Source organism: Tribolium madens, unplaced genomic scaffold (genome assembly GCF_015345945.1).
Source record: "Tribolium madens isolate multiple individuals breed KSU strain unplaced genomic scaffold, Tmad_KSU_1.1 Scaffold_96;HRSCAF=242;Tcas5.2_LG5, whole genome shotgun sequence".
NCBI classification, from domain to species: domain Eukaryota; kingdom Metazoa; phylum Arthropoda; class Insecta; order Coleoptera; family Tenebrionidae; genus Tribolium; species Tribolium madens.
In genome coordinates this window covers 8,250,218-8,276,889 of record NW_025401068.1, presented here as the reverse complement: position 1 = coordinate 8,276,889, position 26,672 = coordinate 8,250,218, and the positions used below count along the sequence as shown (strand labels likewise).

At 36.1% G+C, this 26,672-nt stretch overlaps 4 protein-coding genes across 8 annotated transcripts in view; 3 read left to right on the top strand and 1 right to left on the bottom strand.

The window, feature by feature from the left end:
- Positions 1-6,940, top strand: part of LOC123013437 (nuclear factor of activated T-cells, cytoplasmic 3) — a 52,596-nt gene extending 45,656 nt beyond the window's left edge. For 4 of the 5 annotated variants that reach the window (XM_044411940.1, XM_044411944.1, XM_044411942.1 and 1 more), the window contains 5 exons: positions 8-347; positions 400-590; positions 649-793; positions 3,751-5,802; positions 5,864-6,940. In XM_044411940.1, the coding sequence (XP_044267875.1) occupies positions 8-347; positions 400-590; positions 649-793; positions 3,751-5,802; positions 5,864-5,889 (2,754 nt within the window). In that variant the 3' untranslated portion in view covers positions 5,890-6,940. The remainder of the gene's footprint in view (positions 1-7; positions 348-399; positions 591-648; positions 794-3,750; positions 5,803-5,863) is intronic. The other variant, XM_044411941.1, reaches the window with a different exon arrangement.
- A 214-nt stretch (positions 6,941-7,154) lies between these two features.
- LOC123013439 lies at positions 7,155-7,711 on the top strand. Its single transcript, XM_044411948.1, has 2 exons — positions 7,155-7,360; positions 7,411-7,711. Exons 1-2 carry the CDS (start codon positions 7,199-7,201, stop codon positions 7,669-7,671), a joined length of 423 nt encoding a protein of 140 aa, XP_044267883.1. The 5' UTR covers positions 7,155-7,198; the 3' UTR covers positions 7,672-7,711.
- Positions 7,668-9,018, bottom strand: LOC123013438 (elongation factor Ts, mitochondrial). Its single transcript, XM_044411945.1, has 4 exons — positions 8,925-9,018; positions 8,573-8,725; positions 8,276-8,524; positions 7,668-8,223 (listed from the first exon to the last, which is right to left on the bottom strand). Exons 1-4 carry the CDS (start codon positions 8,925-8,927, stop codon positions 7,708-7,710), a joined length of 921 nt encoding a protein of 306 aa, XP_044267880.1. The 5' UTR covers positions 8,928-9,018; the 3' UTR covers positions 7,668-7,707.
- Positions 8,806-25,677, top strand: LOC123013436 (dynein axonemal heavy chain 7). The gene is made up of 42 exons (XM_044411939.1): positions 8,806-8,901; positions 9,060-9,299; positions 9,348-9,574; positions 9,623-9,924; positions 9,980-10,283; positions 10,331-10,516; positions 10,565-10,693; positions 10,741-10,982; positions 11,031-11,754; positions 11,812-12,224; positions 12,274-12,654; positions 12,701-12,974; positions 13,023-13,185; positions 13,238-13,495; positions 13,544-14,223; positions 14,274-14,522; positions 14,570-14,730; positions 14,778-15,132; positions 15,182-15,535; positions 15,587-15,784; positions 15,834-16,133; positions 16,181-16,332; positions 17,111-17,258; positions 17,311-17,523; positions 17,572-17,744; positions 17,793-18,348; positions 18,401-18,630; positions 18,681-19,886; positions 19,936-20,223; positions 20,272-20,463; positions 20,511-20,737; positions 20,787-20,965; positions 21,011-21,201; positions 21,257-21,441; positions 21,493-21,791; positions 21,839-22,210; positions 23,618-23,774; positions 23,829-23,995; positions 24,519-24,905; positions 24,956-25,093; positions 25,141-25,284; positions 25,335-25,677. The coding sequence occupies exons 2-42, from the start codon at positions 9,062-9,064 to the stop codon at positions 25,539-25,541; spliced, it is 11,949 nt and encodes a 3,982-aa protein (XP_044267874.1). The 5' UTR covers positions 8,806-8,901; positions 9,060-9,061; the 3' UTR covers positions 25,542-25,677.
- Positions 25,678-26,672: the final 995 nt, after the last annotated feature.

Here is a 26,672-nt window from a genome sequence, read left to right as displayed (position 1 = left end):
TTCGTAGGTATTCATCGGAACCGACGTAGGCAAAGTGGCACCTCACATGTTTTACCAAGCGTGCAAGGTCAGCGGTAAAAACTCGACCCCGTGCGTCGAGAAGAAAATCGACGGCACGTGCGTCATCGAATTGCAGTTAGATCCGTCAAAAGAAATGAGCGCGACTTGCGATTGCGTTGGGATTTTGAAAGAGAGGAATGTCGATGTGGAGCACAGGTTTCCGGATCAATTGGGAAATCGGAGCAAGAAGAAGTCGACGAGGTGTCGAATGATCTTTAGAACGACGCTAACACATGACGATGGCACACAAGAGACGCTGCAAGTGTGCTCGCAACCGATCGTTTGCAGTATGTCTCAATTAATGCATTAAATCTGTGAATTCTAAGTTGTGTTTTGCAGCCCAACCACCCGGAATTCCGGAAATTTGTAAAAAATCGCTCACTTCGTGTCCCGCCAGCGGAGGCTTGGAGTTATTTGTTTTGGGTAAAAATTTTCTCAAAGACACTAAGGTTCACTTCCAACAAGTCGACGACGATAGGCACGTCCGATGGGAACAAGCCGTTGTTCCCGATAAGGAGTACCTGCAACAGGTTGGTGTTTCGCTCAATCAGAAAGTAAGCATATGTTTATTTTTATTTGTTGTTGCAGACACATTTCGTTTGCGTAATTCCCCCATACCGTAGACCAGATATTACCGAACCTGTCACAGTCAGGTTATGCGTGGTCTCTAGCGGCAAAACTAGTGAACCTCACCAGTTTGTATATACCCCTGTTAATGGGGCTATACCGAGCGGTAAGATAGCAATAATTCTATTTCTTGGCAGTTTAACAAAGGATTGATTTAATTTGTTGTTTTGGTCGTGTAACCCCTACGCTGGATGAACCAATTTAACATCATCAAATTTTTTATGTTTTTTTTGTTTTTACACACGAATCAAGACAGCGCCAAAATATTAAATCAATCTGTGCTTAAGCATGCGTTGCATGAAATTAATTGAATGCAAGGGAGTCGGAAAGTATCGCAACATTTTTTTTTTGCTTTGAAATTACCTACCTTTTTATTTAATATTCAAATGATGTAATATGCAATTTGCCATACTTTTTCCGACAATAGAATGAAATTGGAAAATTGTTAATAACTTTTCGTAAAGTAAGACGTTTAACAATAAAATATTAGTTTTGTTGTAATTTGATAAAAATTACAATTTTTCAATTTAATAATGTGAATTTAAGGAGGCAAATTTGCATTAAAGATTGAATGTGTTTGAAAGTTGAAACAGTTGAGTTTAATGGAAGTTTGTAAGAGCAATTGCGTGAGCGTATGTGTGTRAATGCGCTTGTTTGTGTGTTTTAATGCAGTATTTGCCCCACCGATTTCAGATAGGGGTTATATTACGGTGTTCATTAATGAAGATTTATTATTCAATTTGTATTAAAATTAATTTTGATTTTTGCGTAATGTAACCCTAGATTTCCAGTGGCTTTGGAAGCAGAACATGTTTCATATCTTGTATTTTTTGTGTTTTATTTAGGTAGAATTCCGCAGTTTGCACCATATATTTCAAGTAAAAGTACAGTATTCTATATATACTACTTTATATATTGATGTGTAATATATATAAAAAATGAAATGTATTCCATTTCTTTGATATGTATTTTATTACGAATTTATTGTACCTTTGATTTCTTTGAAATGTAATTATTTATGACATTTTTTTGTATTCAAAACATGCATATTTGCAGAATGTAGTGCCAAAGCCAGAGTTTTATTTATTTCATTCTTGTACTGTAAAATCTTTTGACATCAGCTGCCACCATTTCATGTAGGTCTCGTGTATATAGCACCCCAGTTGAGTCAAAAAATTTTACAAATTTTTGTGTCGATACTTCGACCAAATTTCTGTATGAGATGCAAAGTTGTTATAAACAATTTTCAATTGCGTTTGCTTTCACTTTGTCTCATACAGCATACAGACTCTGTATACGCAGAGGGGCCGCCTGCCATCGTCTTCTCTCAGCCTGCGGGGCCTAACCTACGCCGATGACGCGTCATTCAGGTTCTAGTTTCACGGGTACTTAAAAAAACACACGACACATCACTACACACCTACACACACGTACACATACATTTCACAATATTTCTTTTTCAGGAACAATGATTCAATTTCAGTTCTATTTTATTATTTCTTATTGATAAAAACCAAGTGATTGATTTATTTATTGTTGAGTCATTACTTTCCATTTCTCGCACCGAACTAAGCAATAAATAAATATCATTTCGCCCTAGGACTGAAGCAGGTACGTTACATGTACTGAATTTGTTCCTAAAAGAATACATACACGGAAACATCTCACACAAACACTTCAGAGACAAGCGTTATACTTGTTATCATTACACTCTACCTATCCTTAATTTTAATTTACACTATAAATTTTTAAACATCATTACTTTTTAAGTTCATCTTTACAGTATAAGCTTTTACATGTAGACTTTTCTGTTATAAATGTAATTTTAAGTTTATCTATTCAAAAAAAAAAAAAGAAATTAATTTAACAGGAAGTTAGGTTCCTCCTGGAATTCATTAAAAAGTAACAATATCTAGGTACGCCACTGCAGCGGATAGGTTTTTTTTACAGGTATACCGACTTCAGAACAACCCTGTTTGCGACCCTTAATGTTAACGCAAGGCGTAAATGAGATGATTGAGTTTTTGAGTGAGTCTTAAGGTTATTATCCTGTAATCACCAGATTCCATTTTATATCCTCTTAAGAATTCTCTCTACAGTCGATTTTATTTGGGATTTTGGTAAATGGTTAATTTAGGATCATATCACGCTTCATGTTTTTTGAGGGACATTAATTTCCCAACAAAAATATATTTTATAAAAGGAAAAACTTGATGTGTTCAGCTAATTTTTGTTAAGGACATGTTATTTTCATTTTATCTAACAGGAAATTAATCATAGTAACATTTTAATGATTACATAAAATGCATTTTTGATGGGATTTTATCTAAGTTAGAAAATAATCATGCCGGATGAGATCTGCATTGTTTCCCATATTTTCATTCACGACAATCATAGATTTCATCCCACATTCAAGATTTCATTAAATGTAAGTTATTTACGCACGCATTACACACTCGCATTTATTTTTTTTACGTTTTATGTTAACCGATAGTTAAAACTGGGAAACTTATTAACACCCGGCCCTTATCCATTATTTTAGTTATTCTAATCATGACCATGACCTTTTTATTCAACTAAAACTATTTCAGGCTATAGACTTAGCATAAAATTGGTGGTGGAATGATTGGAAAGCAACTAAATTCAGAATATCGCATTGTCATAATTGGGTAGAGAGGTTTCTTACATTATTTTTACCCAAAAAAATATATATTTTAGCCTGAAGTATTTGATCATCATATTATACTTGTCATAAATCCTTGAATCCTTTATTGTAGGTTTAGATTTGAGTATGATACCAAGACAAATGGAATGAATGATTTTTCTGTAACTGGTTATTGTGGATCCGTGTGAGTTTGGGGCGTTAACATTGGAGGTCATGTCTATCAAGCCATAGCCTCTCATTCTTTTTTTTTTTTTTTTTTTTTTTTGATAATTGTAAATCTAGTGCGTGGCTTGAGTGGCAACGCCCCCCCTTTTTTTACAGTGGCTTTGACGGCAGATCTTAGATTTAAAACGTCACTGTTCGCATGCCTGTACTTATACAGTTTCTGTATCTTACAGTTCACGTCGACCCTCCTCCTGCTACTACACAAGCGCCCTTTTTTAACAAAATGATTTGGTCGTCGAACATCAGCAAGCGTGAGCAAGATTTGGGCATGATGCCCCCTCCAGAGTCAAGTTTGGTCCCCATGGCTTCTCGCCGTCCTTCCATCAGCCTACCCTCCACCAGCGACAACTTATCGCCTCCCTTACACACACTCAAACAGGAATACATTGACGAAAACAGCCAAAGTTCCGTTATTGAGCCGATGGACCACTCTGAGCGCTACAGACACATCTCCGAGAGCTCCCTTGATGTCCATCCCGGCGATTCCAACATGTCGATGATCAACGAGAACTCCATCGACATGTTGAGCCACAATAACATGATCAACAACGAAAACTCAAATCTAAGCGTTAGTAACGARAATAGTGTCGAAATGATGGTGCGAAGGGGCTCGATCAGTCGCAGCGTCTGCGAGAACTCCATGGATGTCAATTTAAGCAACTCGCAGATGTCGTCGATGAATGAAGACAACTCATGCAGTAACGTGATGCAGCATTGTAGTAACTCAGTAGTGACTGACCGATTAGTATTATCACAGCCGGTCTTAATGCACCAAAACATGCTCGCATCGGCACCTCATGGGGTCATGCATGCTGCCACAGCTGAGGAATTGAAAGTCATGGACTTAAGGATGAAAATGCCGATGGCCACTGTGGCCGATTTGGGAAACAGTAGTGCGCCCTCGATGGCCACGTTGCAGAGTTTCGGGGTAACGGAAGCGAACAACGCCCCTTTGCCGGCTCAAAGCGCACAAAGTGTAGAGAATTTCTTAACCAATATTGAATCCAAGGTGCTCCCCAACGATTTGCAATTAAAAAAAGATGTTTCGGACAAGATTAACGAAATTATCAGTACTGAAGCACGAGCGTTTCGGCAGTGCCGAAATATTATACCTAACACAACTGCCACTGAACCGGTTTATCTCAGCTCACAACGACCCTTTTTGACTGGGACTACAGAAAACGAGAGTTTGCTTGTAGCCAAAAGCGAGGCTGCAGCTATCGCTGAACAAACAATTTCAGAACAAGCGAGCGCGATCTCGTCGCCTATCACTACTATCAGTAGTATTGAAAACGTAACTGCCCCTATTAATACCGAAAAGTTGGATCAACTCGTCAATTCAACTGTTGAGTCTCATATTGGAAGTCCAACAAGATCTGAATCAAAAGATGTGTTAATGTCAAATAAAATGACTCTGACACCTAACACTCCAACCAACTCGGAAACCTCGAACGATGTTATACGAGATGTTATGCTAAATTCGCGTTCGAGTTTAATGGTTGCGCCTATTATTAACACAACTCTGCCATCTCCTATCTTAAATCACGATCTCAATAATCACAATTCTCCAAATTTATCACCAGCGGTGATCCTCAATTCGCAAATTTCGCCCAGCTTGATGTGTCGCAACACTCAAGATACTCTCTTACCCAGCGCCATCTGTCAGCCGAATGTGACAGTCGAGTCGAGTTTGCAACCGCCGGTGGTACCCACTCTTCTGACAACCAATCCGAATCACACATCTCCTTTACATTCCCCAATCGCTGTAACAAATCCTTTGTCTCTGGTCAACACTCCCGACCCTGAAAAGGTTGTACTGTTGAAAGCCGCTGTAGATTTGTTGGAAACGCAGAAGAAAATCTCCGAGTTGGATAGTCGGCAAACTATCGATAGTGGTAATAAGATGATTATGAACAATATAATGACGATATCATCGACGGGTACAACCAATGACGTGATGCCTTCAAGTAGATTAAGTCAATTACAAGGGAACAATTTTGTACAAGCACCACTTTTAAACACGGTACCGTCGTCTGACATGCTTATGAACAAGACGATAGCTCAGGACAATAAGTCTGATTTTGTCATACCAGTGCCTGTGAAAGAAATGACTGGTGTTTCGCAAGCCGATAAGAAGAACGAGGATAGGATGATCCCGCAGTCGTTCACCTCCCTCACTGAAAATGAACTGATCAACTTGATAAACCCTAGTTGTTTCGACCAAGGTAATAACAGCAACTATCACTAAGCTTTGTAATTAAGTGTTCTTTTTTTCCCTTAATGTAGCACCAGTAGTTACTAAAAAATCATAAGAAAAGTTGAACTGTGTGTAGCACTAGTGGTCTGTGTATAAATGTATTGGTGGACAAATGAAAAAACATCTCAGATTAGTTGTATAATAATCATTATTTATATGATTCTATGATAAAGTTTTTGTAACTGTTTGTAAGACTAACTTTTTTAGTTTTGATCGTGTTAACACATCTTTCATTGCATGGCTTTTTTTCCTAGTTGCTAATCCATTTATTTTTTTCAGTATAAATTCATTGGTGGAGGCATCATTCATGTTCCGTACTCATTGCTGTGTAAGGTGTTATTGTTTGCATTTAAAAGCTCAGCTTACAATTACAATGTGCTTTTTAATTGAATGATAAGGCACTTTATACATGCAACTTCTAATATAAGTACAAGAAGTTACATTTTTTACGTTTTTCATATGTAATGTTTACATATTTGTTGTAAGATTACCATGTTGTAATCGAGTATTATCGCCGTTGCTCATCAGCAATTTGTTCAAATTATATGCCATTTTTGTAAAAAAAAAACATTGACAAGATAATGTAGTAGCTCTGTACATGTTACGTTTAAGTTTGCTCAATTACATGATATGCTTTCTATTTATAAAAAAAAAGAAAAACAAAGAGACTTAAATTTTCATCTTATTCGATCTGTTTGTGCAAAATTTATGTCACTTTTTTTAACGTTTTCTTTCTAACTTATGTTCCATCTTGGAATTATTGTAAAATTTTAATTTTATTTTTAAAATGTCAATGCAAATAGGCTTAAGGAGAAATCAAATTTCGACACAGTGTTTTCTATGAAAACAAACTGTGCATTATTTATACTTGTCGGTAATTTATTTTGTAGGTTTTAAACGTCATTATTTTATTTATGAATATTTGTTTTCAATCAAAAAAGTGCTATATCTTTTATCATTTTAGATTATTTTAAATGCAAAACAAGTATAAATAATATTTATTACTGTATATTATGTGTATAAAATTTGTATGGCTATATGAAACCTATTCAAGTGTTATGATTGTTAAAAGGTGTATATTTCAGAAAAAATATATATTGAATATAGTTTGTCTTTTATTCCCTCACTCAGAAATCCTTGTCCTAAAACATATGCGTTGAAAACTATGAACTAAATAAAAAGTTAATATGTATGTAAAGAAGCACAAACGTGTGATTTTTTTCCAAAACTATTTCAATTTTTCAATTTCTAGACTAGTAAATGCTTGAGGAAGTTTGTAGCGATTTTTTTTTTCATAGAAAGCGTTTCTTTTCGGAAATCGTAAAAACAAGCGCAAAAATGTCGTTCTCAAATTATTTGTCATTATGAACCCCAAAGAAAAAAATCTAATTTTGAAGAAATGTGCATCAACGAACGAATTAGGGGTCCTCACTTCCGCTAATCTAAATTTACGTGAAGCAAAATCCTATGCAGGGGCAATGGTCGACACAAAACTTTACGATTCACTGCCAAATCAACGATATCAGGTTATGACTGGGATGACATTTTGCCATTCGAATCACAAATTTTCTTGTAGAATACAAAAGAAAACTGTTGCGAATTATTTTGTAAGGATTATGACATTCAAAGAATGGACAAAAATGCGATTGCTACTAAAGACGTCGTAACGGATGAAGTTTACTACATAAAAGAAGAGTTTTTGAGCCTGAAAGGCAGAAAGTACACGGCGGACGACATTGCGTGGACGTGGAAGAAAGACTGCAGAATGTGGATGTGGAAAAATAATGTTGATTCCAAAAAGAACAGATCTGTGGCAGAAATGAGAAAATCCACTTAAAACTACTTATTTTATTTAATAACAAATTTAGAAAAACTACTGACAAGTCTCTAATAACTCTAAAGGCTGATTCACATTTTCAACTGTACCCTCTCCACATTCAAGTCTCTTAAAATCAACCACCTCAATTTCATACTCGTCTAAAACTTGTTTTACTGTTATACTGTCATCAAGCAAGAACTCCTGATGAATCAGACACACTTCCTCCTCTTTGTCTTTTGCTGGTTCATCATCAGATGTACCAATTTTCTTGGGGTTCATGCCAACAATATGCTGACACAACTTTTTACCAATATCATCTAAATCTAGATTCTTCGAAGACAACGGTTTTAAAGCAACCAAACCTCCAATTTTTCCGAGCAAAACCGAACCATCATTGCCTGAAGGATGGACGTAACCTGTCAAATGAACGTCACTTGGAGCTTTAACACAAAACCCCCTTTTCAAGGATGCATTTTCACCAACTGTTCCAATCATCAAGGCTAAATGGTCTGCCAACGACTTGCCATCAGTTGCTAAAAACGCTTTCATTTGTTCACTGTTTAAAGTAATCTAAAATCGAAATTTTATAACAAAAATTAAAAACAACCTGGGAAACCAATACTTTCTTTATGGTTTTATCCTCTGGCTGTGTTTGAACAAAATTTAAACAACTCAAAGTTGCCTCTTCGACATATTTGTGAAACTCTTTATTTCTAGCAACAAAATCTGTCTCACAATTGACCTCAACCAAGGCTGCATTTTTGTAGTTAACAGATAGTCCAACTAAACCTTGAGAGGTCTGTCTGCCTTCCAATTTCGTGGCCTTAGCCCACCCCAAGGTCTGTGCTTGTTGTCTAAGCCAAGTTTCCGCCTACAAATCCTAAATAAATCAAAGTAGTGGCCACAAGTAATCACCCACTTGTTTTATATCATTGTTATGCAATTCCAGAGCTTTTTTACAATTAGAAAACGTGTATCCTGTCTTCTTCCTAAGGGTTGCTAACAAGGATTTTTCCGCAGCCAGATATGGGCCCTGTAGGTGCACAAAACGCGCCAAAATTTTCGACGAAATCTGAAAATGATTTGTATTGATTATTTCTTCATTTCGATCGTATTTTCTGATTTCTTGTTACTATGACAAATAAATAAATAGTTTTATTGAAAGGTGATTTATTTAGCGTYATTAATCTGTTCTTTTTTAGAAAACCGCAAATAAGTGCTTAGTTATGTCACCTTCGGTTATTTAAAGTAAGTTTGAGAGTTTTTCTTACCATTTTTCTTTATTACACAATTTTTCACGTTTACCTAACCTCAAAACTTATGTCAATTTTTTTACCGGCGAATGACATAAGAGAAACTAGTGACCGTCAAAAGCTTAACATTCCAGTGATTACTAAACTTTTCAGACATGGGTTCCCGAGGCAGAGATATTGAAAAAGAGCGACTGTTAAAAAGAATTGCAGAAAAAAGGGCACGGTTGGAAGCTAGAGGCGATCTTAATATTAAAGTCCCACGATTAACCGTTCCTTCGGATTTTAATATTCAAGATCGCAATGTATTTTCATTACCTCCTGAAATTTTACGACCGGTTATAGCTTCTTCTTATCCCAAATATCGGAAAAAAGTAGCAGAGCAAAAGAAAAGAGGTATCTTTTAAGATGTGGAATAATTCATAGCAAAATATTTTTTTAAAGATGAACAATTAAAAAATAAGTTGAAGTCGTATACTGAGTTGCGAAAGCAAAGAGAAGAATTTAGAAAAAGACTTGTCGATTTAATTGTCAATAAAGACGATGATGCTGTTGATCCAAACCAAATACCATCAGCAGATGAGCGAGAAATTTTGCGCTACTACTATTACATCAAATATGGTGTTGATACAATACATGTAGCTCCATTAGACGTTAAAGTGTTAAATAGGGTATATAAAAACAATATTTTTGCATTGTCATTTACAATTTAATCATAGGTGTTAGCATTAGTTCCTAGAAAATTAAKGAAATGGGAGCAAACTCTAGAAGCTTCCATCGAAGACATGAAAACTGATTTCATGATGGCGGTTAAAAAAGCTATAGTCGACTTTGTCCTCCAAGACCCAGCGTTTGTAAAAGTTGTATCTGAAACAGAATCGCCACATAAAAAAGAATTGAAAGATATGGTCTTAACAGTAAAAACTGTCATACAAACGGCTAAAGCTAAATTGGAAAGAGATCTTCATGTCATAAATCCTTGTTTGGCCGCCATCTTGGACATTTGGTATAGCAGATTTAGGTAAAACTGCACTCAAAAAGTTGCAAGTGAAAGTATGTGATTTGTAATTTATTAGAAAACTTCGATTGGTCGACACGAAAGAACTAATGGCTCACGAAGGCGCGTTCAGTCTCGAAGAATTTAAATGGACAATCAACAACCAAATCGATGCTTGCAAACAAACACTTATGAACGACTACTACGCTGCTGTGACTGACGTTTTTTTAAAAGGCAGTAAAAAGAATTTACTTCCAGATCCAGCAAAACCGAAAAGGATGAAATCTTTTTATAACGCTGTAGCGACAATAATGACATACAATTTACAAACTCTTTGTCTGAAATCATTATACGACTACATTAGCTATATTACTGACATTAAAGTAGCTTTAACACGTTAATAGTCTTAAAATAATTACCCTAATTTTAGTATTCGAATAAAGGATTTATAATTCATTTACATCAGAAAGTCAATACGTTAGTGTTTGAGCCTCCATTTAAACATTTTACTGATGCTTTACTCAATGTTATTGACTTTATTATCGAAGCTGTAATGACAGTACCGAGGTTGGAATGTCGACTTTATTTAGATGCGGGTCAAGAGGTTTATTTAAAAGTTGGTAAAAATTCTTTGAAATTATTTTTCCACTCATCGCTTTTTTAGCCAACGATTCCGGAACTTACTGTCGAAAATTACCGTCAACGAATTAGAGATTTATTAGAGAATCAGAGAATTGGACCGGAACTACGTGTTCAAGATTTTGATGAGTATATGCCACTGATAAACGGAGAAGTTAATCAATAATTACGAGTCTAATTTTTGCTTAAATTTTTTTATAGGACGAAGAATGGATTACTAAGTTTTTAGCTGAAGATCGATCATTTGATGAATATGTTGAAGAAATATTGCGTTACAAACAAATTATTGATGAAATTCCGATTGTCAAAGAACACATTATTACGATGGAGATGTATAATATGGAACGATTTGAAATGATTAAAGCTCTTGTAGCAGCCGCTGAAAATTTTAAAGATATTCTAATCAAACGTTGTACTAAAGATTATCAATCTTTGTGCAAAGCGTAGGTTGAGTCATTGCAGTTTCGTAAATATTTTTAAATTTTTTATAGACTTGGTGAAGAATATCAGGCTATAGCTGAGAAAGCTCTCAAAACGCCTGCAAATACTGCCGAACTAATGGCTTTAATTCGGTTTGTTGAAGATACTGAAACCACCACCCTTCCTGAAATGGAAGACCGGCTTAGAATTGTCCTGAAATACATGTTATTCCTATCGGATCATGCCATATTTACCCCTATTGAAATGAAGCAAAACAATATCACTTTCTTATGGTATTTGCGAATGCCTAAAGTTGTTGAAGAACACAGACAACTGGTCGACGTTAAAATGGAAGAATTCCAAGCCTCTTTAGCTTCAAGAATCCAAAAGTTTGTTGATGACTTGCAACTCTATGCCAAAATGGTTGACGAGCTTCAACATAATGGGAATATTGACGACTTGCCTCGATATCACAAGAAAGCAACTCAACTTGATAACAGATTGATTACAGCAATGGAAAAAATTGATGCTTTTAATGAAGAAGAGGCTGCTTTCGGTTTCGAATTATCTCAGTATCCTCTTAGAAAACAAACTCATGATAAGTTGACACCTTATAAGAAATTATACGATAACTCAATGGAGTTTTTGACAAAATACGAATTGTGGATGAAGTCACAAGTCGGAACCTACGATCCGGAAGAAATAGAACAGGATGTAGCTCAGTGTTATCGAAATGTTTATAAATTGGAGAAAGTATTTTCAGATCGACCGACAACACAGCAATTGGCTACCACTGTATGTTTTGTGTTTCTAAAACTATTTTTGAAAACTATTTTCTAAACAATATTTTAGGTGCGAACTCAAATTGAAGAATTCAAAGAGCACATGCCAATTATACAAACACTTGGAAATCCGGGAATGAAACCTCGGCATTGGGAGAAGATTTCGGAAATTGTTGGTTTTCCAATTAAAGTCGACTCTGAGCTTACTCTTGAGAAAATTATCGATTATGGCCTTGATGAGTATATTGACAAGTTTGAGGCAATATCTGAAGCCGCAACTAAGGAAAATAACCTCGAAAAGAATTTGAGTAAGATGATGACCGAATGGCAGGACATGGAATTTGTTGTTCATGCGTACAGAGACACTGGTACTTATATTTTGTCAGCAGTTGACGATATACAAGTCTTGCTGGACGATCATATTGTCAAGACACAAACGATGAAGAACTCACCTTATATCAAGCCATTCGAGAAAGAAATTCTGTTAGTTATTATAATTTTAATAAAGTACAATCTAGGATTTTTTTTCTAGTTCATGGGAAGCTAAACTTCAACTGCTGCAAGAGATTTTGGATGAGTGGTTGAAAGTGCAATCAACATGGATGTACTTGGAACCAATATTTAGTTCACCAGATATTCAGCAACAAATGCCAGAAGAGGGAAGACGGTTCAGTGCTGTTGACAAAATTTGGAGAGACTTGATGAAAACAGTCAATGCTGATTGCAAAGTCTTATCTGTGGTCGAAATCGATAAAATGCTTGAACGTCTCAAGAAGTGCAATAGTCTCTTGGAGATGATTCAGAGAGGCTTGAATGACTATTTAGAGAAAAAGAGACTCTATTTCCCYAGATTTTTCTTTTTGTCTAATGACGAATTGTTGGAAATATTGTCWGAAACCAAAGATCCAACAAGGTACATTTTTGATTTTTATGTTTCCAAATGCAAAGGCAATTTTTAGGGTACAACCACACTTGAAGAAGTGCTTCGAGGGAATTGCCAAACTTACCTTCACTGAAGACTTAGATGTGACTGAGATGAAGTCGAGTGAAGGTGAAATTGTACCACTTGTGGATGTGATTCAGACGAGTCTTGCTCGAGGTCAAGTAGAGAAGTGGTTAGTTGAATTGGAAACAGATATGAAGAAATCTGTTCACAAAATGGTGCATGAGGCACTTAAGGATTATGTAAAACGATCGAGAGAACAATGGGTCTTAGTATGGCCAGGCCAAACTGTAACAATACCAATACATTTTTGAAAAAAAATTAATTCAAAGTTTTAGATACAATGTATTTCTATGACTTACTGGACTTTGGAAGTCCATAAAGCTATTGAAACTAGCACCGAAGCTATGAAAGCTTATTTGGAGAAATGTACGGAGCAAATCGGAAAAATTGTGGATCTTGTTCGTGGGAGACTAAATACTCAAAACCGGATTACACTTGGTTGAAATTTTTTTAAACTGTTTATACGTGTTTCTTAAAATTTGTTTTGTAGGAGCTTTGGTTGTCTTAGATGTTCATGCCAGAGACGTTTTAGCAGAAATTATACAACTAGGTGTAAAAAATGTTAGCGATTTTAAGTGGTTGTGCCACTTGCGTTACTATTGGGAAGAGAACAACCTAAAAACTTCAATGATTAACTCGACTTTGAAATACGGTTACGAATATTTGGGTAATACCACAAGGCTAGTTGTGACACCATTGACAGATCGGTGTTATCGAACACTATTTGGAGCTTTGCATCTTCACTTAGGTAAATTTAACAAATTAGAGATAATTTGGTGTTAGATTTGTGAATTAGGTGGAGCTCCAGAAGGACCAGCTGGAACCGGCAAAACCGAAACCACAAAAGACTTAGCTAAAGCAGTAGCTAAACAATGTGTCGTTTTTAACTGTTCCGATGGTCTTGATTACATCGCTTTAGGTAAATTCTTCAAAGGTTTGGCATCGTGTGGTGCTTGGTCTTGTTTCGATGAATTTAACAGAATCGATTTGGAAGTACTTTCAGTAGTAGCACAACAAATTTTGACCATTCAAAGAGGTATCAACTCGGGTAACGAAAAACTGTTCTTTGAGGGAACAGAACTAACTCTTGACCCAACTTGCGCTGTTTTTATCACAATGAATCCRGGCTATGCCGGCAGATCTGAATTACCAGATAATTTGAAAGCTCTATTTAGATCTGTAGCTATGATGGTGCCTGATTATGCCTTAATTTCGGAAATTGAGCTTTATGCTTCTGGTTTTCTTACGGCTAAGCCTTTGGCTGTCAAAATTGTTGCGACTTATAGGCTTTGTTCAGAACAGTTATCCTCTCAATGTCATTATGATTATGGTATGAGGGCTGTTAAGTCGGTTTTGAGGGCCGCAGGAGCGTTGAAATTGCGCTATCCTGAAGAGCAGGAAGACATTCTAGTTCTCAGGTCCATTAAGGATGTTAATTTGGCCAAGTTCTTAAATATGGATGTACCTCTATTTCAAGTATTTTATAAAAATCGGGTAATCAGTAGTTATAAATTTATTTTTATTAGGGCATTACCTCTGATCTGTTTCCTGGTGTTATTTTGCCAGAACCTGACTACGTTATCATGAACCAAGCAGTTGACGATGCTTGCAAAGCTGCAAATATTCAGAATACACCATTCTTCTTAGAGAAGGTTCAACAATTATACGAAATGATTATTGTTAGGCATGGGTTAATGATTGTGGGTTTACCATTTGGTGGTAAAACAACGTCTTACCGAATTCTTGCCGAAGCTTTGGCTCTTATTGAGGAGAGAGTAAGCGTGATTGTTGGGCTAACATTTTTTTTCTAATTTGTTATTAGGGTGGTATGGATGAACATAAAGCGATCTATACAGTAATGAACCCAAAATCTATCACAATGGGTCAACTGTATGGTCAATTCGACCCTGTATCGCATGAATGGTCAGATGGGGTTTTAGCTGTGAGTTTTCGTCAATTTGCTATGTCTACAACTGACGACAGGTTCTTTATTAAAAAATTATAAACAATTTTATAACTGATTTCAACAGAAAATGGTTAATTTTTGATGGTCCTGTGGACGCAGTTTGGATAGAAAATATGAATACTGTCTTGGATGATAATAAAAAATTGTGTCTCATGTCTGGCGAAATTATTCAATTAGCAAACACGACAAACTTGATTTTTGAACCAATGGACTTAGAAGTGGCTTCTCCTGCTACTGTTTCTAGATGCGGAATGATTTATATGGAGCCAGCGTCTCTAGGATGGGAACCTCTTCTATTATCRTGGCTCAACAATCTACCTCCATTCATTAATACAGATTTTTATAAAACAATGATTAAGACTTTATTTGTGAGATTTTGTAATCCACTGTTATGGCTGTTGCACAAAGGCGGATTAAAAGTGCGTTATTACTGTCTGAAAATGCAAAAGTTTTGTAATTTTGTTACAGGAAATTGCATCAACTTCTCAAACAAATTTACTGAAAGCTACAATGAATTTATTTGATTGTTTCATGGATGATTTTCACGACGAAAAATACCGTGAGCAAGTCAGCGATTTGGATGTAAGAGCACAAATTGAAGGTTCTTTTTTTTTCGCTTGCATCTGGTCAATGGGTGGAACTTTAGATGCGGCCAGCCGACCAAAATTCAATCTACTTTTCCGCGCGTTATTAGAGAGGGAATTTCCCGAGAAAGTCCGTGAGGAATTACACATTCCTTTCGAAATCGCCAAACCTGAGAAACCGTACATTTTTACGATACCAATCGGGGAAACAGTGTTCGATTATCGATACATAAAAGAGGTAAGAAAAACTGTGTAAAAACACTAGAAGTTTATTTCTCTTGTGAGCAAGGGTAAAGGAAAATGGAAACTTTGGTCTGATGAATTGGCATCAGCCCCGCCAATTCCCAGAGATATTCCTGTAAATCAAATAATCGTCCCCACTGTGGAGACTATCAGAAATATCACAATAATGCAATTACTGGTGCAACACCAAAAAGCTATGATGATTATTGGTCCGACGGGAACCGGAAAATCGTGTTATGTTACGGTACGCTTTTTTCAGCAACATTAAAAAAAATGCATAATACTGTTTTCAGGATTTCCTGCTGAAAAAGAATGACACAAATACATACAAACCCGTTTTTATCAGCTTTTCTGCCCAAACCACTGCTAATCAGACACAAGACATAATTATGGCAAAATTAGACAAACGAAGGAAGGGTGTTTTTGGCCCTCCGGTTACTAAAAAATGTGTCATTTTTGTCGACGATGTTAACATGCCCTTGAAAGAGGTGTATGGGGCGCAGCCGCCCATCGAGTTGCTAAGACAATGGTTTGATCATGAAATGTGGTACGACAGGAAGGAAATCGTCCCCATAAAACTCGTAGATATACAGGTAATCAACATAATAATTGTTTTTCTGTTTATAATTTTTTTTTACAGTTTATGTGTGCTATGTGTCCCCCCACTGGAGGTGGAAACACAATCACACCTAGATTTTCAAGGCATTTTAATCATTTATGTATCGACGAGTTTCAGGAAAATGTTTTGATTCATATTTTCAGCAAAATTATGTTGTGGCATCTGGATACGAGGTATTACACATTTATATCAATCACTTGTTTATTTACATGGACGTTTAATATAATGTCGGCAATAAATTAACTAAATTAGGAATTTAATAATTGGGAATCATTTTTCGTGCAACCATTATTAAATATTTAATTATAAAATGTAATTTTAAACTAACGTTTACCACAAAGAGTTTCTGAAAATTATCAAATTATATGACAATTTTGAGGTAACTGGCGCGTCCACCATTAAAAAATGTTTTTTGCTGCCATGCAGAGGTTATTAATTACTTGATTAATGAAGAAAAAAGCATTTAATAATTGTAACAAACAGAATTTTAAAGCTCTTAAGAAATATGTTTAAATTTGATTTCATAAATACTAAACTTATTTTTTATATCAGTTTTTAAATGCTTCRTGTATTTAAAATTGATCTTTTTATTTTTTGATTTGAAAAAACAATAAAGCTATATTTTTTGTCATAAATTTCTACATTATTTAAATAAAAATGTAACGTAAAACTTCTTTTCCCTTTATAAACAAGCTTTAGAACATTGCAAATGCATTAAAAGTTTTTAACACCAAATGTGACTAATAAAAGCATACAAAGCACACTTTTAGGGTTATAAGAGTGAGTTAACAATACAGATTTAATTAAATTGAGACTAGTTTTGCGTATTATGTAGGTATTAGACTTTTAATTAAATTAAAAATTAGGAGCATGTAATAAAAACGATGTTTCGACATTTTTGTTTAAATGTATGATTTTGTGTTGTTACGGCTTTTAATCAACGCTTCCTAGGGGATTTTCGAAGGAGTTCGACCCGTGCATTCAACAGATCGTCCTGGCGACTCTCGACATCTACAAAATGGCAAGGGCCAATTTGCTCCCAACACCGGCGAAGTCGCATTACCTGTTCAATTTGCGAGATTTCTCCAGAGTCATACAAGTAAACCTTTTTATTTGTTGAGCAACCAAATACACTACGAGTTTTCTTCTAGGGCGTTCTTTTGTCGGTTCCCGAGGCCATGGAGGACTTGGTAGCGATGAAACGTCTGTGGGTCCACGAAGTATTGCGGGTGTATTACGACCGCTTGGTCGACGACACGGACAGATCATGGATCGTAGAGGCTTTAAGGGAGGTCACCACCCAGCAGTTAGAGGAAAACTTTGACTCGATGTTCGAAAGATTAGCCTCTGCGGAGTCGTCGACAGTAATTTAAACAATGCTTGGGTTGCCCTTTGATTTATTCGTGTCTTAGATAGGGGAGACTGAGCTGAGGAATTTGTTGTATTGCGATTTTGCGAATCCCAAAGCCGATCAAAGACATTACATCGAAGTGCTCGATTTGGAGCAGTTGAAGGAGATTGTCGAGGGTTATCTTGCCGAGTTTAACAACATGACAAAAAAACCGATGAATTTGGTACTTTTTAGGTGCGAGAGATAGATGCGTGATTCTTTTTTAAAAATAGAGCGTTTTAGATTTGCGATTGAACATTTATCAAAGCTATGTCGGATATTGAAGCAACCGCGAAGTCACGGCCTTTGCGTCGGAGTTGGGGGCTCTGGCAGGCAATCACTCACACGTCTCGCGGCTCATATATCCGAATACGAACTCTTCCAAGTGGAGATCACTAGGTCTTATGGAGTTCCCGAATGGAGGGAGGATGTTAAAGTGATATTAAGGAAAGCGAGTGCGACGGATCAACACGGAGTTTTCCTATTCACAGACTCGCAAATAAAAGAAGAGGGTTTTCTGGAAGACATCAGCAATTTGATGAATTCCGGAGAAGTTCCTAATATATTTACAGGCGAGGAACGCGTCGAACTGTGTGAAAAGATGCGACAGTTGGACAGGCAAAGAGATAAGTCTCTGCAAACCGACGGAAGTCCGGTCGCACTTTACAACTTTTTCGTGCAAATTGTCAAAGAACAATTACATATCGTGTTGGCAATGAGTCCTATAGGAGACAGTTTCAGGACACGTATAAGAAAATTCCCTGCGATTGTGAATTGCTGCACGATAGATTGGTTTCAAGTAAAACTTCTTTATATCTCTTTTTCACACAAAATACAAAATAACTTTCAAGGCGTGGCCTGAAGACGCCTTATTAGCCGTAGCAACGCGATTCTTGGGGGAAATTGATTTGGAAACTCGGGAAAGAGACGTCTGCATTGACATGTGCCAAATGTTTCACACAACAACTCAACAACTTTCCGACGAGTATTATACAAGATTACAACGCCATAATTATGTTACTCCAACATCTTACTTAGAGTTAATAAACACCTTCAAAACTTTTCTTAATAGGAAACGACAGTAACCGACAATTTTCAACACAATCACAAAGTGTTAATCCTTATTTTCAGGGAAGTACTTACCGGAAAAAAACGTTACGAAGTCGGGTTAGAAAAACTAGAGCATGCTGGGTCACAAGTGTCAGTCATGCAAGCAGCATTGGAAACTCTGCAACCAGCTTTGGTCGAAGCCGCAGCCAAGGTTTCCGAAACGATGAAAAAAGTCGAAGCTGAATCTGCCGAAGCAGCCGAAGTCGAGAAAACGGTTATGGCTGACGAAGCCGTGGCTAATGAGCAAGCCCAAAAAGCGCAAGCTATCAAAGACGAATGCGATGCCAACTTAGCCGAAGCTATGCCAATCTTAAACGCGGCTCTTGCAGCCTTAAACACTCTCACAACTGCTGATATTGCCGTCGTCAAAACAATGAAAAGTCCTCCGAAAGGAGTAAGACTTGTTATGGAAGCAGTCTGTATTTTGAAAGACGTCAAACCTGAAAAATTACCATTACCGAGCGGTATAGGGACCTACGAAGACTATTGGGGTCCTTCAAAGAAAGTCCTCGGCGACATGAAATTTTTGGATAGTTTAATCAACTTCGATAAGGATAACATACCACCCAAAATAATGGCAAAACTGGCCGAAAAAATTCTCAACGATGAAAGTTTTGACCCTGAGAAAATCAAAGTGGCTTCGACAGCAGCTGAGGGTTTGAGCAAATGGGTTATTGCAATTTCTAAATATGACAAAGTAGCAAAAGTCGTGGCTCCAAAGAAATTGGCTTTGGCTGCTGCTGAAGCTGAGTTTCAGACTGCAATGACCGCTCTCGAGATTAAAAGACAACAATTGAGGGAAGCAAGAGAAAAAGTTGCGAAATTGGAAGCTGCTCTTGATGCTGAAAATAAAAAGTTTCAAAATTTGACTGATGAGGTGAATTTGTGTACTTTGAAACTACACAGAGCTGAGGAATTAATTGGAGGGCTTGGGGGCGAAAAAACGAGATGGATGGCAACGGCTAAAGCTTTGGGGGAGAGGTATTACATGTTGACGGGGGATATTTTGATTGCTGCTGGGGTTGTGGCGTATTTGGGGCCGTTTACTTTGCAGTTTAGAAATAAACAGATTGAGGAGTGGATTCATGCGTTAATTGGGTATAATATCGTGTGCTCAAAAGACTTTTCCTTGACTGCGACTTTGGGAGAACCGGTGGAAATCAGAGCCTGGAATATTTTTGGACTTCCGACTGACAGTTTTAGTATTGACAATGGTATAATTATAAAGTATGTAATAATTGTTTAGTTGTTTAGGAATTTAAACATTTTTATTTAGAAATGCGAGAAGATACGCGTTGATGATTGATCCACAAGGACAAGCTAATAAATGGATTAAAAACATGGAAAAGTCTAAAAACTTGGCAATAATTCGGTTAAATCAGCCTGATTATGTCAGAATTCTTGAGAATGCTATTCAATTTGGGCAACCTGTTCTTTTGGAAAATATTGGTGAAGAGTTGGATCCGATTTTGGAACCAGTTTTAGCCCAACAAATTTTTAAACAGAGTGGCGCTCTTTGTTTAAAATTGGGAGACTCGGTTGTTGAGTATAATCCTGATTTTAGGTAATAACATTTAGAAATCTGTTTCCACAATTATGCAAATTATTTTAGATTATTTATAACTACAAAACTGAGAAACCCTCATTATCTGCCTGAAGTGGCAGTTAAAGTGACTTTGGTAAACTTTATGATAACAACTGTAGGTTTGGAGGATCAATTGTTAGGTATCACGGTGGCTAAAGAACGACCCGATTTAGAAGCCGAGAAAAATGCTCTTATTCTTCAAGGAGCTGAGAATAAACGGTTTTTCTTTGTTAGTTGTTTGAATAGAAAATGAAATATTTTTTCAGTGCTTTGAAAGAAATAGAAGATAAAATTTTAGAAGTTTTGAGTACTTCTCAAGGTAATATTCTAGAGGACGAAACTGCCGTGCAGATTTTAAGTTCGTCCAAAACTCTGTCAAATGAAATTGCTGCAAAACAAGCAATTGCAGAGGTAACTGAACAGCAAATTGATAAGGCTAGAATGGAGTATAAACCGATAGCTGTTCATTCCGCGATATTATTTTTTACGATCGGTGACAAAGTTGAATTAATTTTTACGTTTTCTTAACTGCATGTTTACAGTCGAATTGGCAAATATCGATCCTATGTATCAATATTCACTGGTGTGGTTCATGAACTTATTTAAAGCTGCTATTGACAATACCGAAAAAGTCGATGATGTCGTCGAACGTCTAGTTGATTTGGAAAAATACTTTACTTACTCTCTTTATGTTAATATATGTCGAAGTTTATTTGAAAAAGTAAAACTTGGTGTAGTTGCGAACTTTTCTAGTATTGTGTTGCAGGATAAACTGTTATTTTCACTTTTGCTGACTGTCAACTTGCTAAAAAGTCGTGACGCTATCGATTTAGCCGAATGGATGTTTCTTTTAACGGGAGGTGTTGGCTTAGATAATCCTAATGTAAATCCATCCGACTGGTTGGTGACTAAATCCTGGGATGAACTGTGTCGACTCGACGAGTACCCAGCTTTCGTGTAAGACATGATTAATACTTCGAATTTTCCTAAACTTTACAATTGATATGTTTAGAGGGATAAAAGATAGTTTTGGGCAAAATTTAAGCAAATGGAAAGAGATGTTCGATTCGGTTGAGCCACAAGACCACCCTCTGCCGGCGCCTTGGGACAAGAAGCTATCACAGTTTCAAAAAATGTTAGTTCTTCGATGTATCAGGTTTGATAAAGTGGTCCCTGCTATCCAAGAATTTGTCACAGGTTTAAATCCTTGTCAAGTAATTTTCCGTTGTAATTCGAGTTTTTAATTAGATAATTTGGGGAAGAAATTTATCGAGCCTCCACCTTTTGATTTATACTCCTCATTTACCGATTCCCACTGCTGCGTACCCTTGATTTTCGTCCTAACCCCTGGAGCCGATCCGACGGCAGTTTTGTTGAAATTTGCGGATGATCAGGGCTTTGGAGCGGCGCGATTATTTGCGTTATCGTTGGGGCAAGGCCAAGGGCCTATCGCCGTTAAATTGATCGACGAAGGGATCCGAAACGGCACTTGGGTAGTTCTTCAGAACTGTCATTTGGCGAAAAGTTTTATGCCGACGCTCGAACGGGTACATTTTGAGTTATTAAACACAAAGTTTTAACATTAACTTTACAGATTTGCGAGAACCTTACTCCGGATTCGACTCATCCGGACTTTCGTCTGTGGTTGACTTCGTATCCCGCCGAACATTTCCCCGTTCTCGTTTTACAAAACGGTGTTAAGATGACGAACGAGCCGCCGAAGGGGTTAAGAGCCAATATAATACGATCCTATTTGAGCGATCCTATATCTGATCCTGAATGGTTCGAGAGTTGCACACAGAGCGTGCCTTTTAAGAGACTCCTCTATGGCCTGTGCTTCTTTCATGCGTCGGTACAAGAAAGAAGGAAATTCGGGCCTCTGGGATGGAATATTCCCTACGAGTTTAACGAGACAGATTTGAGAATAAGCGTAATGCAGCTTCTCATGTTTCTGAATGAGTACGAGGTAATTTGAGAAAAATGCATCAGCATTTATGTTCGATAGAAACACATTAGGAGCTTTTACGTCATATTAAATGCACTCACCTTAACGTAATTAAAACCAGACACAGTGGCGCAGCCACCCATGTAAAAAATTTTGAAAACTCATTTAAACTTTATGAAATTGTGACAACATCGAAAACGATTGTATACAAAATTCGAATGTTTAATTTGATTGTTTCTAAAATATATTTTTTGTTTATTACCACTACTTAATATACACGGTGTTCCGTTTTTATTGTTACAAATTTAAGCAGGTGATAGAATATTCAATTTTAATTTAAAAGTTTCCTATGAACATGTATCGAAAATTATTGTATAAGGGAGCAACATCTCCTAAAAGGAGTGCATCTTTTAATGGATTTTTTTCAATATTTCAGAAACCATTGCAGATAAAATTACAAAATGTGGTCCAACTGATAATCTTTATACACCCAAACAAACTCAAAGATAAACTGTCGAAATTTTTACTCAGGGGCGTGCTAAACTGGGGGGGTTTAGGGTAAAAAGTACCCCAACTATTTTGGCTGTTGGTTCTTGCCACACAAAATTCTAAATTCTATAGTTTTTCCTAAAAGAGAGGTCTCATGCGTTTTTTCGATATAACTTACCGTTTTTGAGTAAAATCAGTTTACAATTTGCCTTACAGACCGTAAAGAGGATAAAAATTAAAAATGAATTTTGTTTTACCTTTTAAGACGCCCGTGATTAAAAAACGAAAACTGATCTTTGAATTCGTTCAGGTGTTTAGAGGTTATCGCTGTACCAACTTTTATAATTTTATCTATTCTGCAATAATGGGAAAATCCCATTAAAAAACATCTCTTTCAGGTGGTGTAGCTCACTTACATAACATTGTTGATACATGTTCATAGGAAACTTTTGTCTTAAAATTAAATATTCTATCTCCTGTTTAAATTTGTTACAATGAAAACGGAACACCCTGTATATAAGTAAAGTATATCCAGAATTATTTGAAAAGAGAGTACTTTTCTTGCTCTAACAACGGGACGTAAATACCTTTACCTTTACCATAAATATGTCGAAACTCAACACCACAGGTCAAAATTTTGCACTTCATTGTATTGAGAAGAAAAGTGTTTAGGATACTTTTTATGAGGATTAAACTCGGCAGCAGGCCATTTGGGGTTTACCAGAAGGTACACTCATAAAGTGATTAAATTTAATTTCAAATATTTCTAGATTTACTTTACTGTAAGCTACATGTAGCTACTGTGTAGCTACAAAAAGATTTTTTTGAAATAGAATCTTTATTTTAAAAGTTGTGTATTTGTCAAAGTTTTTTGTGTTGTTTTTGAAGCTTCGCGAAAAGACAAAAATTAGGTTGTTTCTGATTTTTGTAATTTTTGAGGACATTCAATACGACGCCTTGCTGTACTTGACCGGCGAATGCAACTACGGTGGTCGAGTGACCGACGATTGGGACAGGAGATGTCTCTCGACGATACTCCGGAAGTTTTATTGCAAGGAACTCGTCGAAACTCCGAATTACCCTTTTGATCCTACAAGTGAGTTATGCTGTATTACTGTTTTCCAGACGATATAACACTTTTGTTGCCCAGAAAAATATTACTGTCCAGACAAGGAAGATTATGAAGAATTCATGGAGTATACAAAATCGTTACCTTTGATCACTCATCCGGAAGTATTCGGAATGAACGAAAACGCAGATATTATGAAAGATCAACAGGAAACAAATTTGATGTTTAGCAGTATTTTGCTCACGCAGGTAAAACGTTTTTTTTAATTAAAAGCGCAGTTGTGTTTAATTGTTACATCTTCTTTGATGTTACACCCGAGGTAATTAAATTAAATTTACAAAACTGCGTTCGTTATTTTAAAATATTTTTTATTTTAATTAAAAATGGTTTACGTGAATCTAAGTAGTAACAATTTATTGAAAGAAATAGTTTCTAATGTCTATAGGGATTGCCTTAGGTGCTAAATTAAGATTTATTTATGTTTGTTTTGCTGCTTTGCAGGATAGGACCGTAAGTAGATCTGATCAAACTCTTGTACTTTTATGTTTTTGAAATTATTGTACTTTTTCAATTTAGGATGCGTGGAAATTAAAGGTAGGTTAAATAGGTCAAATACGTTTTGTATCCTTTTGAAAATATATTTTAATTGTGATCATATCTAATTTTGATAATGCTTGCTTAAAAGGAGCTAATTAGGGAGCGGGTAAGATACATTTCTCTGAATTAATTTTTTTGCAAATTTAATTTCTTTTGTTTTTATCATTTTTTTAGGATGCTCATTCTACAGGGGGTAGTACGAAGTCCCCCGACGAGATAGTTTTAGAGGTGGCTGCCGACATTTTGGCCAAGTTGCCTAAAAATTATGACCGCGATGCAGCAATGGAGAAATACCCGACTTTATACGCCCAAAGCATGAACACAGTTTTAGTCCAAGAAATGAACAGATTCAATCGTCTTCTCTCCGAAATTCGCTCAAGTTTAATAAACGTTGGAAAAGCAATAAAGGGCATAATTGTAATGTCTCCCACTCTGGAAGAAGTGACCGTTAGTATTCTGACCGGAAGGATTCCGAACTTGTGGATGAAAAAATCGTATCCATCGCTGAAACCGTTGGGAAGTTACGTTAACGACTTTTTAGCACGTTTAGCCTTCCTGCAGGTATAATCAAATTTAAAATTTCTATCAACTTTGGCAACGACTTTGTTTAGAAATGGTATGAGGAAGGCGCCCCATCGACTTATTGGTTATCGGGGTTCTTCTTTACGCAAGCTTTCCTGACAGGGGCTCAACAGAATTACGCAAGGAAGTATAGAATACCGATCGACTTGCTTGCATTTGATTACGAGGTAGTTTATTTAAGCGATAAATTTGASGTTGGAAGGATTTATTGTAGGTCTTGAGAGAGACACATATAACTACAGCGCCTGACGATGGGGTTATTGTCTATGGACTGTTCTTAGATGGGGCGAGATGGGACAAAAATATGATGATTTTGGAAGAGTCTCTGCCGAAGGTGTTGTACGATGTGGTGCCACATGTAGGAAACAGCTTGCTAAATGGTAACAAACAATAATTAATTTCTTTAAGATTTGGATGAAACCCATGAAACGTGATGAGATCAAGCCGAAGGAAACTTATTTATGTCCGATTTATAAAACTTCAGAAAGACGAGGGGTTTTGTCAACGACGGGTCATTCCACCAACTTTGTAATTGCAATGACACTACCAACTAAAAAGCCTGAAAAGCACTGGATAATGCGAGGTGTTGCTATGCTGTGTCAATTATCGCAGTAATGATGAAAAAGGATAATTTAAGTCATTTTTCATATTTATATTGTGATAGATGGGTTTTGCGTATTTGTATTTCTACTTTATTTACGTCTGGATGCACTTTTGTATCACTTTTTTACAAATATATTTTTATTTCTGATGTTTTTTTACAATTGACTAAAATAAACTCTAATAGTTTTTATTTCTCTACAAAATAAAAGATTTTTTTAATGGTATCAATTTTGTATTGGTAGTGAAATATGATTTTTATTGCCGATCACCGCATTTAAATCATTCGAACAAGAAATATCAGACATGCGAACATTTAAAAATGATATTGTAGGAAAGCTAAGTTATGATAGATGTTCAAACTTTGGGTAGAATAAGAAGTAAAAACAATGTATGGCGTCTAGTAAATAAGATTTTCAATCTGGGTCAAAAATGTTTTGATACACTGTTTACAACGTGGTCGATTTTTATTTTAAAAGTTAGGATTTTTCTGGGATAAAATAAAATAAAATTACATTAGAAATTGTAAAATATGACTACAAAGTGTTGTAGTTGTAGATAAACGAACTATTTCTTAGCTTATCTTTAAAAATTGTAGTAGGCGAGTGCAAATGTTATTAAAGAACTATCGGGAAGAACAAGATTACAATTGTACGAATTTAATTTTGTTTCAGAATAATATAATTTTTTTGTTAAATTTGAAAAATTCAGTGAGTGTGTGTTGTATATTTTCGAGTGCCTAATAGTGCGCGATTTTTAAAATTTTGCCTTATTTTTGTTTAATTAATGGTTTTTGAAATAGTCGGGCTTTATAATGTTATAGGCAAACTAGTTTGTTTTAAGCTGTTCTAGTTTTTGTTAATATCGGGTAAAACAGATGACACCAGTAGGAGGCTGAAGATTTAGAACAAAGAATGCTAGCGTTAACACAAAAAGCTTGGCAAAAAGTGTCGATCCAAGCCGAAAGAAAGACCGGCAGGATCAACGAATGATTTATTTGATTTCGGTTTTAGTTCAAATTTAAAAACAATTTTTTTGCAATTTTTGCTATATTCGAATTCCTGTGGGTCTAGCATTGACATCGACTATTGTGTTTGATTGTCAATAGTCTGTGTTTATTCAAAAATATTCACCTGGTTATGCGAG